The following is a 15,083-nucleotide window of genomic DNA, read 5'->3' as shown; positions in this document are numbered from 1 at the left end:
GCTAGATATGTTTTAAATGGCTAAACCTTTAGGTTTTGTATTCAGTTCTATTTGGAGCATGGAAACCTAGTCAGGGCCCTTGTCTGAAGTGAATATTTAATCTTTTTAAAATTCCTGTATACTTTCAAAAACTATGAAATACTCTTAAGCAGAATAGCTCTACCATAGTGCAGAAGAGGCTCTACTATAGGCAACTGAAAAAGTGTTTTTTGTTTGGCAAAACTCCCATTTAAATCAGTGGGAGAAGAGAATTTAACTCAGGAATTAGAGGGTTTGGTGTGTTTGAAGTGAAATATCCTTCAGACTATCCTAAGTATAAATTTACCTATCCTATGTACATATCTATCTATTTCTCTAAATTATTACTGGGGAAATTGTGGGTCAGAGTATCAATCTACAAATTTTACAGAAGCTAAATCTACTTTAGGGATATACCTGATTTAAAATAATGTTATATAATATAACAGTGGTTTAGTGTCATATTTTACTACAATCCTGATTATAAAGCCTGCCCATGAAGAATACATAAGTAAAACAGCTATTAAAAATGATATTCAATAAAATTTTAACACTGTATTGATTGCTCTAGACTAGAGCCTATCAATGCATATAAAGCAGATGGACCAGATGTTTAAATGTAGCTCAGATTATATTATATCAGCTTTAACTGCCTCCCTCACACTATGCATAGAAAATCACTGGCAGAAATTACCTTGCTTTCTGAAGGCCAGAACTCTGTAAGTAGTTTGTAAACGGTATTTTTATCTTGAGCTTCCGAAAGGTAAATACCTTCTTGTAATTTTGGGCCAGTTTCACTTAAGTGACTTTGTTTACATATATTTCAAGCATTGCTTGAAATTGACTTTTTTTTTTTTTTTTTCCTTTTCTAATCTCTGAATTTGCATTTGTAATGTAGCTTGTCTTGCCACTGTGCCATGTTCAGTGCTTGTGTAACTAAAAATGCAGCTCTCTCTCAGCAAAGCACATTGCACATTCCTAAATGTACAGCTGCGGAGGCTGAATCCTAGGCTGTGTGCCCTGTCCTAGAAACAGCTGAAATGGGGACTTATAAAGGACTGCCTGGTATTCTGTATCTCTTTACATGATCAAAGAGCTGTGAGATTTAACATGTGATATATCCATTGACATTTATCCATGATATATTGCTTGGGATGTGCATTGAGCATGCAGAGAATGTGCATGCTCTTCCACACACATGGCCTGGTGAAATCCCATAGGTAGGAATAGCTGTGTACTGCTGTGGAGATGTTGTCCTGGAGTACACTGAGGTGATGCATTCATGTAGCACTCAATTTGTGTTATGCTCTGTCCCGAGCTTTAACAAGGATCTACTGTTCATAATAGATGAGATAATCAAAAGATGTATTCCTTTAGCCCTCTTCAGTCTGAGACCATCTGAGACTGAAAGATTGTGCTGCCTGCTTATCTCATCTTTAAATCACATCAAATTACCCAGACATTTGTTTAATGCATTTGCAATCTACCATCTTTTTGTTGTCTTCCTGCAGCATTTCTGTGGGCAGAGAACCTTCTCAGTCAGTACTGAGTACTCACACCATTATTTATAAGGAACTAAAAAAGCATAAAGACCTATTTTGTACTTGAAAGGGTAGGCTTGAAAGTAGGAAGTAGACATGTCAGAGAGGGCATTTTAACAACATAATGGCTTTGGCAGTCATATGTGCTTAACTGAGTGAAATGAGTGTGGGAGGGTTAGGCAGGTTAGTGCCAGGTAGGCAGGCAGCTGGGAGAGCTCCCCTCAGCATGCATTGCACGGGGGGCTTGGTGTGATACAGATGTGCTCTGGATCAGAGCTGGTGCAGACTGATTGCTGTCTCTAAGGACAAGACTGGTAGGTTGGGATAGCCAGCAGTATCTGGGAGCCTGAACCCACTAGGATAAGGCACTGCTCAGAAGTCTGTGCCCTTTTATGACTTTTTCCTTCACTGAACTTTTCAAGACTTTGGATGGCAAAGGGGAAGAAAGTGGAGAGAACAGATTGTTTCTCTTAAGGTGAGAGCTCTTCTCCAGTGCTGGAAGTGGTATTTTGGCACATTGCTCATTATGCTTGTCTGGAAGCAGAAAGCATTTTAGAGCTTTTTGTTCAGTTCAATGTAGATCTGGTTTCCCCAGAGACACAGAAAAATAATTGGAGTCCTTGGAGATACTTGTTCTGGTGCACCACTGTGTGCAGGGCAGAGATGTGTTGTGCAAGTCTGTGTATATTAAATATTTTCTGCATTTAGCTGTGGGGAGTGGTGGAGAAACAGACCTTCAATCAGCTTTGGTTTTGCTTCTGGGAGGTCTAGGCATGAAATATGGTGCTTTTTAGGATGCTTGAATAATGAGAAGCAGGGACTTCCTTGCTTTTGTGGTCCTTTGTCTCCTTATGATCTTTTCCGTAAGTTCACATGAGTTCATTCTAGCATCTTTGTGGTGTCTTCTGACATGTGACAAGACAACCAATATATGCAGCTTGGAAAAATTCAATTTGCAGAAAGGTGTGGAAGAATCTTTGATCTTTGATTTGGCAGATCTTTGAGGCTGCTAGATGTATGAATCAAATAAAAGTATTTTCAGTGAGTTGTGCAGAACAGAAATTTTAAAAATATCTGTTGACTGGGATCCCAAAGGAAAGTTAAATGTAAATGTAATTTAGACAGCAGTATTGACAGCTCTGGAGAAGGCTGAAATGTTCTGATTTTTTGATGAAAATGAAAGATAAATATTTTGACAATTTCAAGGAACATTTTCTCAATTTTCTACTGGTTAGAGATCTCAAAAAGTTTCTGTTTTCTTGAAACAGTCAGATTAAATTTAAAAACTTCAAAGTGTTTGGAACGATGCTATTTTTTATTCTTGTCCTACAAAACTATCATAATTTTTTTGGATTTTTTAAAATCAGCTCTAGTCCGTCTCTTGCCGAAGTATATCTCACTAGCTGTATGCAGCCTCAATTCTTCCCCTGGTTTTCCAGTGCCAAAATCCTCTGCAATGAAAAATTTCCCTCCACCATCATCTTTGTCCTATCAACTGGGCTTTGCACTCAAATGGAATTGATTAAGAAAATGTCATGTGACTAATTTTCTCTTATCCTTTTTTTCACATAAAATCAATTAATTAACTGAAGCAGGTCAGACTGATAATTCTTTATTTTAGATTGTAGTGTTTGCTATATTGTTTTCTGCTTCTGAATATCTTGTAGGTTTAAGAATAATAACTCCTTGTCCTTAACTTCTTATTTCCTTATAGTTCCTTTATCTTTTGATCAAAATGGATATAACACAATCCTTTTTGACATTGCTGAAATGGACCTTTTCATGTCTCACATTGCAATGAACCATTTGTGTAATCAGGTTTGATGTGGACTTTCACAGACCTTTCAGCAGAATTCTGTATGATTCTGTATCAACCAGTGAGGGGGTAGATATTCTTCTTTCTACAATGCCTTCTCTCACAATAATTCACATTTGTTAAAACTTCTATCTTTAGACTATTCCAGTGTGGTAGAGCATTATTCTTTTCATTTTAAAAGTGAGCAGCTGGCTTGCAAAAAGTAAATAATCTCATGCAGAAGAATTTTAGCAGAACTAAGGGAGAAAACCTGGTTCTTGGTCGGCTGTGGTTTGGACTCTCCTCTCTTGCTTTGCTTGGGCAACAGAAATGTGGTGAGTCAGTTCCAAAAACAAGAAGATGAGAAGATGTCCTCCTTGTCTCTGACTCTAGGAAGCAAAAATTGCAGACAGTCCTTCATAAAGACTTGTTATCTATCCCTCATACTTACTAGTAGAACATCTTATATTTGTAGAAATTAACTATATCCTTTTCCTTCTTATTTCTTCTATTTGCATTTTAGCATGAAAACATTGCATTTCTAAACCTGTGTTCAGCATCTAAAATGTACAGTATTGTTCTTAAAAATTTGCCTCTGAAGTGCTTTAACTTCCAAGTGATCCTGAACTGTTGAACCACACAGGACCTTTTCCCAGGAAGCTGTGAGGACCACAGCCTAGAAGAGCTCAGGACAGGGATAAAGAGCAAGAACTGAAATGAAAACTGGCAGAAGCCATTGTCTGTTGCATTTGTTGTCCACATGTGGGTTCCTCTCTAATAATCATTAAAAAGCCAGTCAGGAGGCCCTGGAAGGGAGGAGCTGCTCAGCTGGAACATGATCCAGTCAACAGCAGAATTGGAAATGGTTCCAGCCGGGAGTGGGGAGCTGCTGCTTTGGCAGAGGCTGGAAGAGGGACTGAGGGCAACCCAGCCTGAGAGATGACAGGGAATGGTGTGCATGGGCTGCATGGACTCTGCTGCTGCTCAGGAATGTGCTGCTGAGTGGGCTCAACCCACACAGGTACACATGTGTCTGCCTGCAGGGAGATGCTGGCATGAGATTGCAGCTATCCTCTTAGATCTCATCACTCGTGATTCCTTAATGCTTCAGTAATTCAGTGCAACCTGGCTTCTTGTGCATGAGGGTTTTCTGGAGAGCTTGGACAATGGCAAGTTACATTCACCTTGAACCTTTAAATAATGCTGGGTCAAAGCAGTCAGTGTGATTCTCTGGTTTGGTGCCTACAACTTGTAGTGTTTCTGCTTAAACTGACTTTTTAATTTTGCTCTTGGGGATGATAAAGCAAAAGTGAGATTTACGGATGCCTTGCAAGGAAAGACAGCTTGTCATCAGCCAGGAATAAAATAATGTTTAAGGTGGGATGATATATATTCCCATGCTTGTTCCTGCAACTCTTTTTTTGGGGTTCTTTGGTGACTAGCAGTGAGATGAACAACTCTTTATAGGCTGCCTGACTTGGAGTTCCTAATAAAGAAATCATATGGAAATTAGGTATGTCAGTGCCCCTTGTGGGTGGCTGTATGGACATTTCCAGCTCTCCTGCTTCTCACTGGATCTGGACAGGAGAGTTGTGGCTGGCATAGGACTGAGTGAGAGTGCATGTCACATCTGCCTGGCTTTGGCCATGGCAGGTCATATGGGCACGCCCTGGGTCAGAGATTTTGGGCTCCAGGCAGTGTGCAGATTCTCCAGTTTCCTGTATTTTGGTTACCAAGTCACTTTGTGCCTTTATTTGTCCCCTCCCGAAACAGAGATGAGTCCACCATCACAGAGGGTTATGTACAAATAACAAGAAAACAAATGTACTTACATGCTGCAGGGTCGGAGGCACACACACAGAGCTGCAATATAAGTGTTTCCACACTGAATTCAGTTTTGCTGAGGATTATATTTGGCAAGTGCCTTGCAAGATGTACTGGTGACACACATAAGCACTGCTTGCAGTCTGTGGTTCCTCCTTCTTTTCTCTCCCCAAGGATAAATTTTGTAGTTTATATTATTTCCCGTAGGAGTACTTGCCATGCAAATGTATAACTGTGCTACATACACAGTGCTTTGATTTGATACAAGTCTGAGCAGCGTAATGGCACATCAGAGAATTTGATGCACCATTTTGATTGTGATTTCTTAACACAGCAGGAAGAAATTTAAAAATTTCTATTAGAAAGGTGAGGCAGAAAGCGATTTGTGCTAAACCAGGGACAAATAGGGAATAAACTGGCATTTTTCAGATTTTTAGTTATTTTTTTAAGGCTGCCAAGGGTTGTTGTATTACTTCTGTGACTCACTGGAGTTTCCTACGCACCAGCAAAAACTAGAGCTTAAAATCAATTTTTAAAATCAAAATTAAGTGCTGTAATTATGTTTTTCTCCATTGTAAGACTTAACAAATAGAAGAGGAAAAAGAACTGTCTGGATTTAAAACTTAGTCTGTTACGCCATTGTTCTGTAAAGTGCTAGAATGCATTCTCAGGGATATGCTGAGTCTCAGTGTCTAGCACAGCACTTACTTTATTTCCATTTCCCATCCTTCCACAGTTAAAGCTCTATTTTAAGCAATTTTGTAGCAGACCTCCTCATCCTCTCTTCTATTGACCTGTTGCACCACAGGTAGCAGGTTGAGTGCCATCTACCCCATCAAATAATAGAAAAGCAGAATAATAGCAGTGATAATTGCATGGCAGAGTGCAGGCACAAAATATTTGGCGCCTCACACTTGAAGGAGGTCCAGAGGAAAAAAAATGCTTTCATTTTATTTTTTTACTGCTCTGAAGTCTTCTGACATTGTGTATGAAATTCCTAATGCCCTCTGCTAGAAGACAGCTCTGCTATGAATTAGGAAAGGTGACAGAGGACATGTCTGCATGCAGTATCTTCTGTTTTAAGAGGAAATTAGACCTGGGGCAAACTTGTAGTGTCACATCTGGGTTTCTGAAAGCATAATTTCTAAAGAGAAATGATTTGGCACAAGAAATATTAAGGGAGTAGAAAAATTTAAATTGGAAGAGAAGAGTATGAACCTCTGTCATCCCTAATATGCAGAACTTCATTTTCACTTTTTTTTTCCCATTTTTATCCCATCCCTTCCTTCATCTTGTGCTTCTTTTTTTTTCTCACTGTTCCCTTCTGTGCAACATTTCTTTGTCAGGATAAGTGACTGTTCTAGAATCATTGCACTATATTCTTGCCATTGACTTAGATGTTCCAAGGAAGCATTTAGCTTTTAAGAAACTCAGATTTCATCTTTAACACTCAGGACCAAGAGGTAGAGTTTTAAATTTTTTATTGTAGAAAAAAAATGTTATGAAACATTGTAACTAGTAGAAAATAACATAACTAGAAATCTACTTACTCTGCAGTGGTGGGACAGCACCTTGAATCCTGTGTTCAGTTTTGGGCCCCTCACTGCAAGAAGGACATTGAGGGGCTGGAGAGTGCCCAGAGAAGGGCAATGGAGCTGGGGAAGGCTCTGGAGCACAAGCCTGATGAGGAGTGGCTGAGGGAGCTGGGGGTGTTTATCCTGGAGAAAAGGAGGCTCAGGGGGACCTTATTTCTTTCTATAAATACCTGAAAGGAGGAGGCTGCAGTGAGGTGAAGGTTGGTCTCTTCTCTCAGGTAACAAGCAATAGGATAAGAGAAAATTACCTCAAGTTTCATCAGGGGAGATTTAGTCAAATACTAGGAAAAAATTCCTCATGGAAAGCCTTGCCAAGCATCAGAACAGGCTGTCCAGGGAAGTGGTTGAGTCACTGTTCCTGAGGCATTTACAACATGTGTAGATGTGGTGCTTATGGATATGGTTGGACTTGATAAGCTTTCCAACCTCAGCGATTCCGTGATTCTGTTCTGTGATAATCTTTCAATCTGTCACAGACTGTGTTCTGCCCTGACCAAAAAAGAAGTCTTAATGTCTTCTGGTGGTGCTGACTCTTAGTTTTGTGAGAGTGCCCATGGGTTTTCTCTAAAGGTATTCTTTGTTGCATTAAGAGGAAGAACATTAGTCCATTTCCCATTGTTTAGAGGGAAGAATGAAAAATTAGGTCCTTACAAAACCTTGGGTCTTCCATCTACTTAAAGAATAGTGAGATCTGAGTGCCTACAATTTATATCTTCTGGACTGAATAGCAGACATTTAGATTCCTGTCTTTTCTCTTATTCTGGTCATTAAAGAGTATGTCTTGGCATCATGTAGCTATGTAAGATAATTAGTTGTGCTGGGGATGGGAAATGGTTGCTTGTACAGTCAGCCAAATCAATATCTGTTGTTGCCTTGTGCTAATAAAAACAAAACTACCTACCTTAGATTCTCAGCTGCAGCTCTGCTCCTGTACCCACAGCTGTGGAATGTTAACAAATAAACATTTAAGTGATTGTTTCATATCTTAAGTATTTCATTTTTAACTTGTTCCATCTCCTGCCCATTTCACTGGAAACAGTTCTGCAAACCCTGAATACTAATCTTTCCATCCATCTTCCCATTCTTACCAGGAAGGCATTATTTATGACTGAACTGTATTTGTATTTTAAATGGCCCTGTCATCACGTTTTATGACTACTGTGTGTATATACTCAGATAGAGGTTGGAGAGAACCAGAATCCACAGCTAACATCCATCTTCACCACAGGTGTGTGAGGGGGAGGTTGACACCCCACGTGTGTGCTGTGAGAAGTTATCCCTTAACAAGGGAAAATTAATGCTCTGTCTAAAGCAAAGCCAGGCTTCTTCCCAAGTGCTGCTTAAGTAAAGAAGCACTGTTAAAATTGAAAAAGGAGGCAAACTGTCAAAAGTACTGGTGATACTCAGTGCATACAAACAGTTGGCAAGGTGTTTGAAACCACCATCTGTTTCGGTACCCAGCATCAAGTGCCATTGCTTGCGATGTTGGGGAGCCATGTCAAAAAAATAATATGATTCAACAGCCTAACTGCTCTGTGCTTGCACCCATGTGCCCACTTGTGGCAAGACCATTTCTTCTCATAGAGGCAGAAGAATGACACTTAATGTATGGTTTGGATGTGTTTTGGTTTACCAAAAACCACCCGCTCATTTGCAGCGAGAAGCTTCTTGTAAAATCTGCTCTGAACTGATTATCTCCTGTCTGTGATAATATTGCTGCTCAATGGCATGCATCTCTCTGTCCTTGTAATGTAGCACTTCAGTGAGCAAGCTAAAGTATGTATTACTCCTGTGAGGAGACAGCAGCTGGGACTTCCAATTCTTCTAAAGCAGCTCAGCTTGTAGCACTTCTGTAAAATGCAGCCCTCGTTATGGTTACAGTAAAATATTCATAATCATAAACTCCCTTGGTACCAGTACAGCCCTAATAAACCTGTTATTGGCAATGTATGGCAGACTACTGCCTGATGGAGCTGTAAGGAAATGGCTTGCAGTCTGGCCATTGCTGTATTTGAGGGTTTGGATAGATCTGCAAATGCATGCAAATGGTTAAACTGTATTTCTGATTAGAATCAGGATTAGGTATTTGGCAAGATTTATTCTTCCCGATCTAACATTTTCAGTGGGTGGAGAAAATTACCTCCCTATTGCTTTGTCATTACTTCTTAAATGAACAATGTATTCTATTTTTTTTCCTTTAAGTGGGATGAATTGGGGCTTTTTATTAATCCCTAATTTTCCTGAATAAATAGTTCAGTAAAGCTGCTAATGTTGATGATAAAAGTCATAAAAAGGAAGTTTTATTGCTTAATGAGTATTTCCTTCGATTTTCTCAGCTTCTGAATATACATAAGACTATATAAGTAGTTGTTTGGGAGAATGTACCCTTTTTTGGTGTAGTGCAATGATTTCAAACTATGTTTATTCTCTTCATAAAAGCATGGGAGCAGAGTGGGAGAAGTGTTCTACGGTTTATGCATATACTATGTAAGATTTTTTTCTTCTGTTCCTTTAACATTTATAGTGTTGGTTAAGCTGTGTAATGATGTTGCTTCTCCTTTTCTGCACATTTTTTTTTTCCTATCATTGTTTCCTTACAATGGTATTGCAGCTAGAAACAAGGTCTCTGACTTCCTAAATATTTCAGGCCATGTTTCTTCCTTCTCTTGTCTACCCTTCTCTCTGCTTTTGGACATCATCATCCCACAAATAGGGAGAATGGTGAGGGTCTGCTATATGGCATAATGAAGGTTTTCTCACCTTGGAGAGTCCATCTTACTATCAGCCTAGATTTCTGAGAGCTAAAGTGGTGTTATGGAAAGACAGCTCTTCTATAGTAACCATATTCTAAATGAGACATGAATTTACTCTATCTTGTGGTCTTAAAACTTTCTGGCTGCCAGGATTAATTAAATATTTGAATTGGAAGTAGTTAGGAACTATTCCCTTCCCAGAAATACCACCAGTTACGAAATATTTTGTCAGAAGGTTTTAGATGTCAAGCAAGAATCAATCATACACCTTGGAGTTACCTTGAAAAAAGCCCTCACTATCTAAGAATTTCAATTTAGTTAACCAACTTACCATTTTAAAACGTGTCGAGGAATTCTTTGAACTCCCTGTAATCTTAACAGAACTGAGGAGTATGTGCCTTCAGGCTCAAAGCTTGAGCAGTGCCATCCAGGTACAGTACCTTGGGTGTTCTAAGTTATAAGTGGGAGTAGAATATTTTCCCTTTTGATTTTATGTGCTCTGGAGAAAATAGTTTCAGCCATTCTCTGAAAATCCTGGGGCAGAAAAGGTGTTTCCTTGGCCCCAAGAGCCCTATACTAAATTGCTCTGCCTTTATTTCCTTTGCCATTAATTAATTAATTTTGGGTTGCTCCTTACTGTGGAATAGCAGAGTAGAAATTATTCCTGCATGTGTGCATTCCAAATCCAGTGCTGCAGGCAGGACAGCAGTGGTTCTCCTGATGTTGGTATCTCCACACTTGTAGGTGGGAGGGCACTGGGCAGGACTTGTCTTCTAAGTGCTATCAAATACAGCACATAACTGTAAACCTTGTAGTTTACAGCCTTAATACTGCATCTGACTGGGAGGAACATCTGGTTTGTCATATGTCTGGAGAGAGAAGAGTGAGCTTCTGCTTATTGTTTAGCCATTATAACTGAGGAGAGATGCAGGGGTTAAAGCTGAAGTGTGTGACAAAAGGAAAATAGTGCATTGCTGTTTTGCTGCAAAAATAGATGTTCAAAGGCACTTTCCAACTCCTAATGCAGAATAGCATGCAATTAAAGGAAGAGGGAAAAGCATGCTTAGGTAGGGCAGAAGTTTGGAATTTGGAAAAAAATGTCAGGTTTCTGTTTTGTGAAGGCATTATCAAAGAAAAACAGAAGCCCTTGACTGAGTCTTAAATCCTTCAGCAGAGCATGTGTGACATCAGCAAGTGAACTGAGCAGCTCTGATGCCTGTCTGTTGTGAACTGAAACTAGATAGCAAAAATATCTCTGAATAGACCCCAGATCACAAGAACAAAGTAAAATCAATTTTCCTTCCATATCTTAATTTCCCTGAAACACATGAAACACCTGTTCTTTCACCTTAACAGTTAATACACATTTCTATTTTTGGCACTTTTGTACCCCTTTGCTTTCCTGCAGTGCTGTGTATCTCATTTTCGAACTGCTGCTGCCTCTGTTGCATGCTGGCAAATCGAAGAGAACCAAGGAGTTAAATTTCAGAACAGGAGAAGAGGAGGTGAGCTGTCTGCTACAGTAGTTTACTGCAGCTTCCTTTCATACTGACACATATGTAGTTTGTGGTGACAGTGCTAAAGAACTGCAGACAGGCACTTAGCAGACTGGATGTGAGCTGGATACAAAGATGCCTCACCCTGGACTTCCTGCTGGCAGTATGTAAATACACCTGCAGACTGGCCACACTGGGTGGTTTGTTTTTTTTTTCAGAAGGCAGCATGAGAGGACTTGACAAAGCAACAGCATAGTTAAGACCTCAACCAGCATTAGATCTGTATCTCAGTTGTGGGGGAAGTTGTGTGTTGGTTTTTTTTTTTGGTGTGTCTGTGCTGCATATTCAGACTGAAATCTTCATCACTACAATGTTTGCCTCTATCTGGTATGCCAAGAAGCTGGGACGCAGGTTTGTGCATAACGCCAGGAAAGCAAAAGCAGAGAAGGTACGTTCCTAGTGGGAATATAAAGCCTTATGTCTCATGCAAGCTGCCTGCTGGCATCCTGTTGTGTGTCTGCTTAGCTTTTTAAAATACCATGAAAAATGACCTATTGCTATTCTGGATTTCATGCGAGAATCCTTCAATATTTTGCATATTATTAAGTACCAGGGAGAAGAACCTTTAAAAAGTCCTTATGTCCTCTTTTGATTGTTTTTCTCCCCAAGATAAACAGCTGTACTTCTGGTATGTCTGTGTTAAGGGAGCACTCCAGTGAACTTGTTGCTGTGCTGCATTATTTTTCCTCGTACCATATTAGGCTCTTAAACAGCCGCTGATTGTTTGCTGCTTATATGTTTTTTTCCTAGTGTGGTACTAATGAGGATGGAATAACATGTTAAGCATTTATAATGTCTGAGAATTTTGTTTCATGGTACTTGTTGAAACTGTGCTGCAGCATGGATGCCTTTTATTTAAAAAAGGTATAGGTATGTAAAAATGGTCAGTAGTATATTTCAGTATTTTTCTCTCATAAAATTGAATTATATTTAACTGGCTGTTTTCTGGCAGCCCTTGTAGGTAAGAGTCTTCTGCCCTCTTTCTCCCTCAGCAAAACTTAAACAGTTTTAGAATTTGCAGTAATGATAATTAGGGGATATCAAGGCAATTGTATTTTGTTTTAAGCATAGAAAACATTTAGTTAGTGGACCTGCAATCCAATTTTTTCTACATTTCCAGACAAACCATTTTCAAAATGGGACCAATTCCTCTTTCATAAACTCAGATTTAGATTGGGGTGAAAAAACTTCAATGTAATGTTATAAAGTTACCTCATTAGTCTAATAATGATGGCTTCCTCTTTTCCTTGTTGTCTTTGATGTAGTCAAAGACTTTCTAAACGGGCTGCTTTATTATGTCTTTAATATGTCTTATGCTATGTAACACAGCCACCAATCCACTAAGCAACTATCATTGCCTGAATTCCTTTGTAACTGGGAAAGTCTTTCACTTGAAGAAAATTATTAGCAAAAATATATTATACTTGTGTTAGAGGGGAGGAGAGAGGTTTGCTTTTTCTGCAAAATATTCCCAGTGGTTAAAAAGGTGCTGTGTGGAAATTTTGAAATTTAAATATGCAAGTCATTGGGAAGTTACTTAAGTGGTAGTGATTTATATATTTCACATCATATACATGAGGGGGAAATAGAAATGCAGAGAGCTATACATGGGACTGTCAAACTTTCTCTGTCATCAATCACATTTCCATAAAGAGAGCATCATATGAACTCTCCTGCTGTTTGCATATTGCTATGGGAGGAAAAAAAGTTGCAGCCTGGATCTTCCTTAGTCCTGAGGGGCTCCCTCCAGAGGAATATTTGCTCTCAGGCTTCCTCCAAGATGACAGAGGCAGGATGAGTGGACACATTCCACTCCTGACACAGTGGGGCTCACTCAGCAGCTTTAAAAACAGATTTGGTGTGCAGTGCTTAAAGCATATATGGTCATAGATTATTTCAATAACCTTGAAAAATTTCATAAAGCAATGCCAGAGTATTCACTGAGAAAATATTTTCTTCTCTGCAGTCTTGCAGCACCAACTAAAAGAATGCTTTTAAAAAATTGTCTCTTTTCCTCTTTATTTTAAGTACTTTAAATATTTCTGCATAGATTTATTATATTGCTACTTGTTCATCCCTGTAGGACTTTCAAAATAACTGACAACTTAGGTCCATGCTATTTAAGCTTTCAAGCTATGCTTAGCAGTTTTCAGGGAAAAGCTTTTTCATATTACTTGAGCATGCTATTAGCATATTTGCATGGGAATTCTTTTTTTGCAAGAAGACAGTAAATATGCAATAAACACCTTGCAAAATGTTTACTTATTGACTTACACAAAAAATAAAATTTCTTTCTTGGATGTTTATTCTGCAGGCAGGGCTCATTTATAATTTTTTTTTCCCCTGCAAATTAAACTCTAGCAAATGCAGAAAATCCCATTCCTAGCAGGATGCTATTTCAATAAGTGCCATTAATGATTGGAAGCTGATGAACACTGACATCTTCAATGCAATATCTCGGTTCCAGGAGAACACAGATAGAATATATATCTATCACAAAGTAAATCCAAAATACCATTTAAGTTCATGTCTTGTTTTTGTTTTGACCTTTTTTTTAATGGTTGAATGATCAAATTATTAAGCAATTTTACCTTTTTTTTTTCTCCCTTAGAAGAATAATTAGCTGTTTTTCTCCATGTGCATGATCTGAATGAAACATTGTTTTCTTAATGTGCTTTTGGAGGTAGTAACATACAGCAGTATTTTCTAAAATCGCATGTGAGCAAAAAAAATTTACTTGCAGTAAAGATCTGGATAGTAGAAATCAGAAGACTGGGGCTCCAAAACAGATTTTTCTGTTATGCTTTACTTCTTTGCATGAGTATAAATCAAGAATTTTTAAGGGCTATTTCTAAGAAAAAGAAATTTTGTATGAGCCTATTTGTTTTCACAGTATAAGAAAGAAAATGGAGGATGGGTACAACATCCCAAATGGGGGATTGTGCACGCACATACGCACAATCTGGCAGTATAGCTCCATAAAATGTCAAAACTTTGGGCCTGAATTGTGCAGAGAGAGGACATGAACTTCGATCTGCCATGAATTCCACCAGGATCTCCTCCCAGGTGCCTGTTTAGGGGAGCAGAGTTTCCAAGGTGTGAAGAGTGCTGTGCTGGGGATGCACACAAGGGCAAGGGGAAGGAAGGTGTCCCTGCCCAGGTCAGGGAGGTTGGAACTAGGTAATCTTTAAGGTGCCCTAAAACCCAAGCCATTCCATTGTTCTGTGGTGACTAGGGCAGTCCTTGGTGGGGAGAGATAAGGTGGCATTCGTGTTACAGCTTGGTGCTCCTGTGTGAGGGTGTTTGGTTGTAGCCACATGGGTGAGCTTGGCCCACAGTGGCTCCAGAGCTCTGCATCTTGTCCAAAGCTGGAGCTCCTGTCCCCATCCCTCCCATGTCACCATACCTTTCCACTCGTCTCCCCATACCTGCCATATGGCAATCCTTGCTCCAGGGGCGCTGGCATGCAACTTGCCTTTAAGTGCATTTAGGGGATGCAGGGTAGTGGCCTGCGGACTGTAGCAGAAACTAAGAGGGTTTAACTCTTGTTTAAGGCTTTGAAGGCCTTCGGTTTAGGTAATCCTAAGTTTCTTAGACAATGGGAAGGATTATAGGGGAGATAGGAAGGAGTATGACGGACATGGTGGTTAAGATAGCAATTGTGATGCTGGTTGGTTTGTTAGTGTGTCATTGTTTTATGTGGTTTGTAGTGTGCGGGGGGAGTGTAACAGTTGTGCAGTATGCGAGCAGGAGATAGAAGAATAGGCTTAGTAGGGAGAGGAGGGAGATGAGCATGGCGTAGATCTGCATGTTGTTGGTACTTGGCAACCTGCAGCATTGAAGCCAAGGACTGGGGCTTGGAGGAGCTGGAGAACTGATCTTGAACCTTGGGGAAAAGGGGAAAGGATATCAGCAAGCAGCAGAGTTGGGAGACCAAAGGAAGGAGGTGGGTTTACTTTTCTAAGAGAGAGAACTCTGTGGTAGTTCCTGGGCTTGCTTTC

General features: G+C 39.6%; 1 protein-coding gene across 25 annotated transcripts in view; it reads left to right on the top strand.

Annotated features, from left to right (window-relative positions):
- DLG2 (discs large MAGUK scaffold protein 2) overlaps positions 1–15,083 on the top strand; it is a 982,781-nt gene that overhangs the window by 492,756 nt on the left and 474,942 nt on the right. The window contains exon 1 of one of the 25 annotated variants that reach the window (XM_071432866.1): positions 11,068–11,470. The exons of 23 other annotated variants lie outside the window; for them this stretch is intronic. In XM_071432866.1, the coding sequence (XP_071288967.1) occupies positions 11,393–11,470 (78 nt within the window). In that variant the 5' untranslated portion in view covers positions 11,068–11,392. Of the gene's footprint in view, positions 1–11,067; positions 11,471–15,083 lie in introns of those variants that run through there. One more of the 25 variants, XM_071432868.1, reaches the window with a different exon arrangement.

This window comes from Agelaius tricolor, unplaced genomic scaffold, assembly GCF_023055355.1.
Source record: "Agelaius tricolor isolate 1412-34295 unplaced genomic scaffold, bAgeTri1.0.p SCAF_9, whole genome shotgun sequence".
NCBI lineage: Eukaryota > Metazoa > Chordata > Aves > Passeriformes > Icteridae > Agelaius > Agelaius tricolor.
The sequence above is the reverse complement of the archived record's forward strand: the minus strand, read 5'-3'. Positions and strand labels throughout refer to the sequence as shown.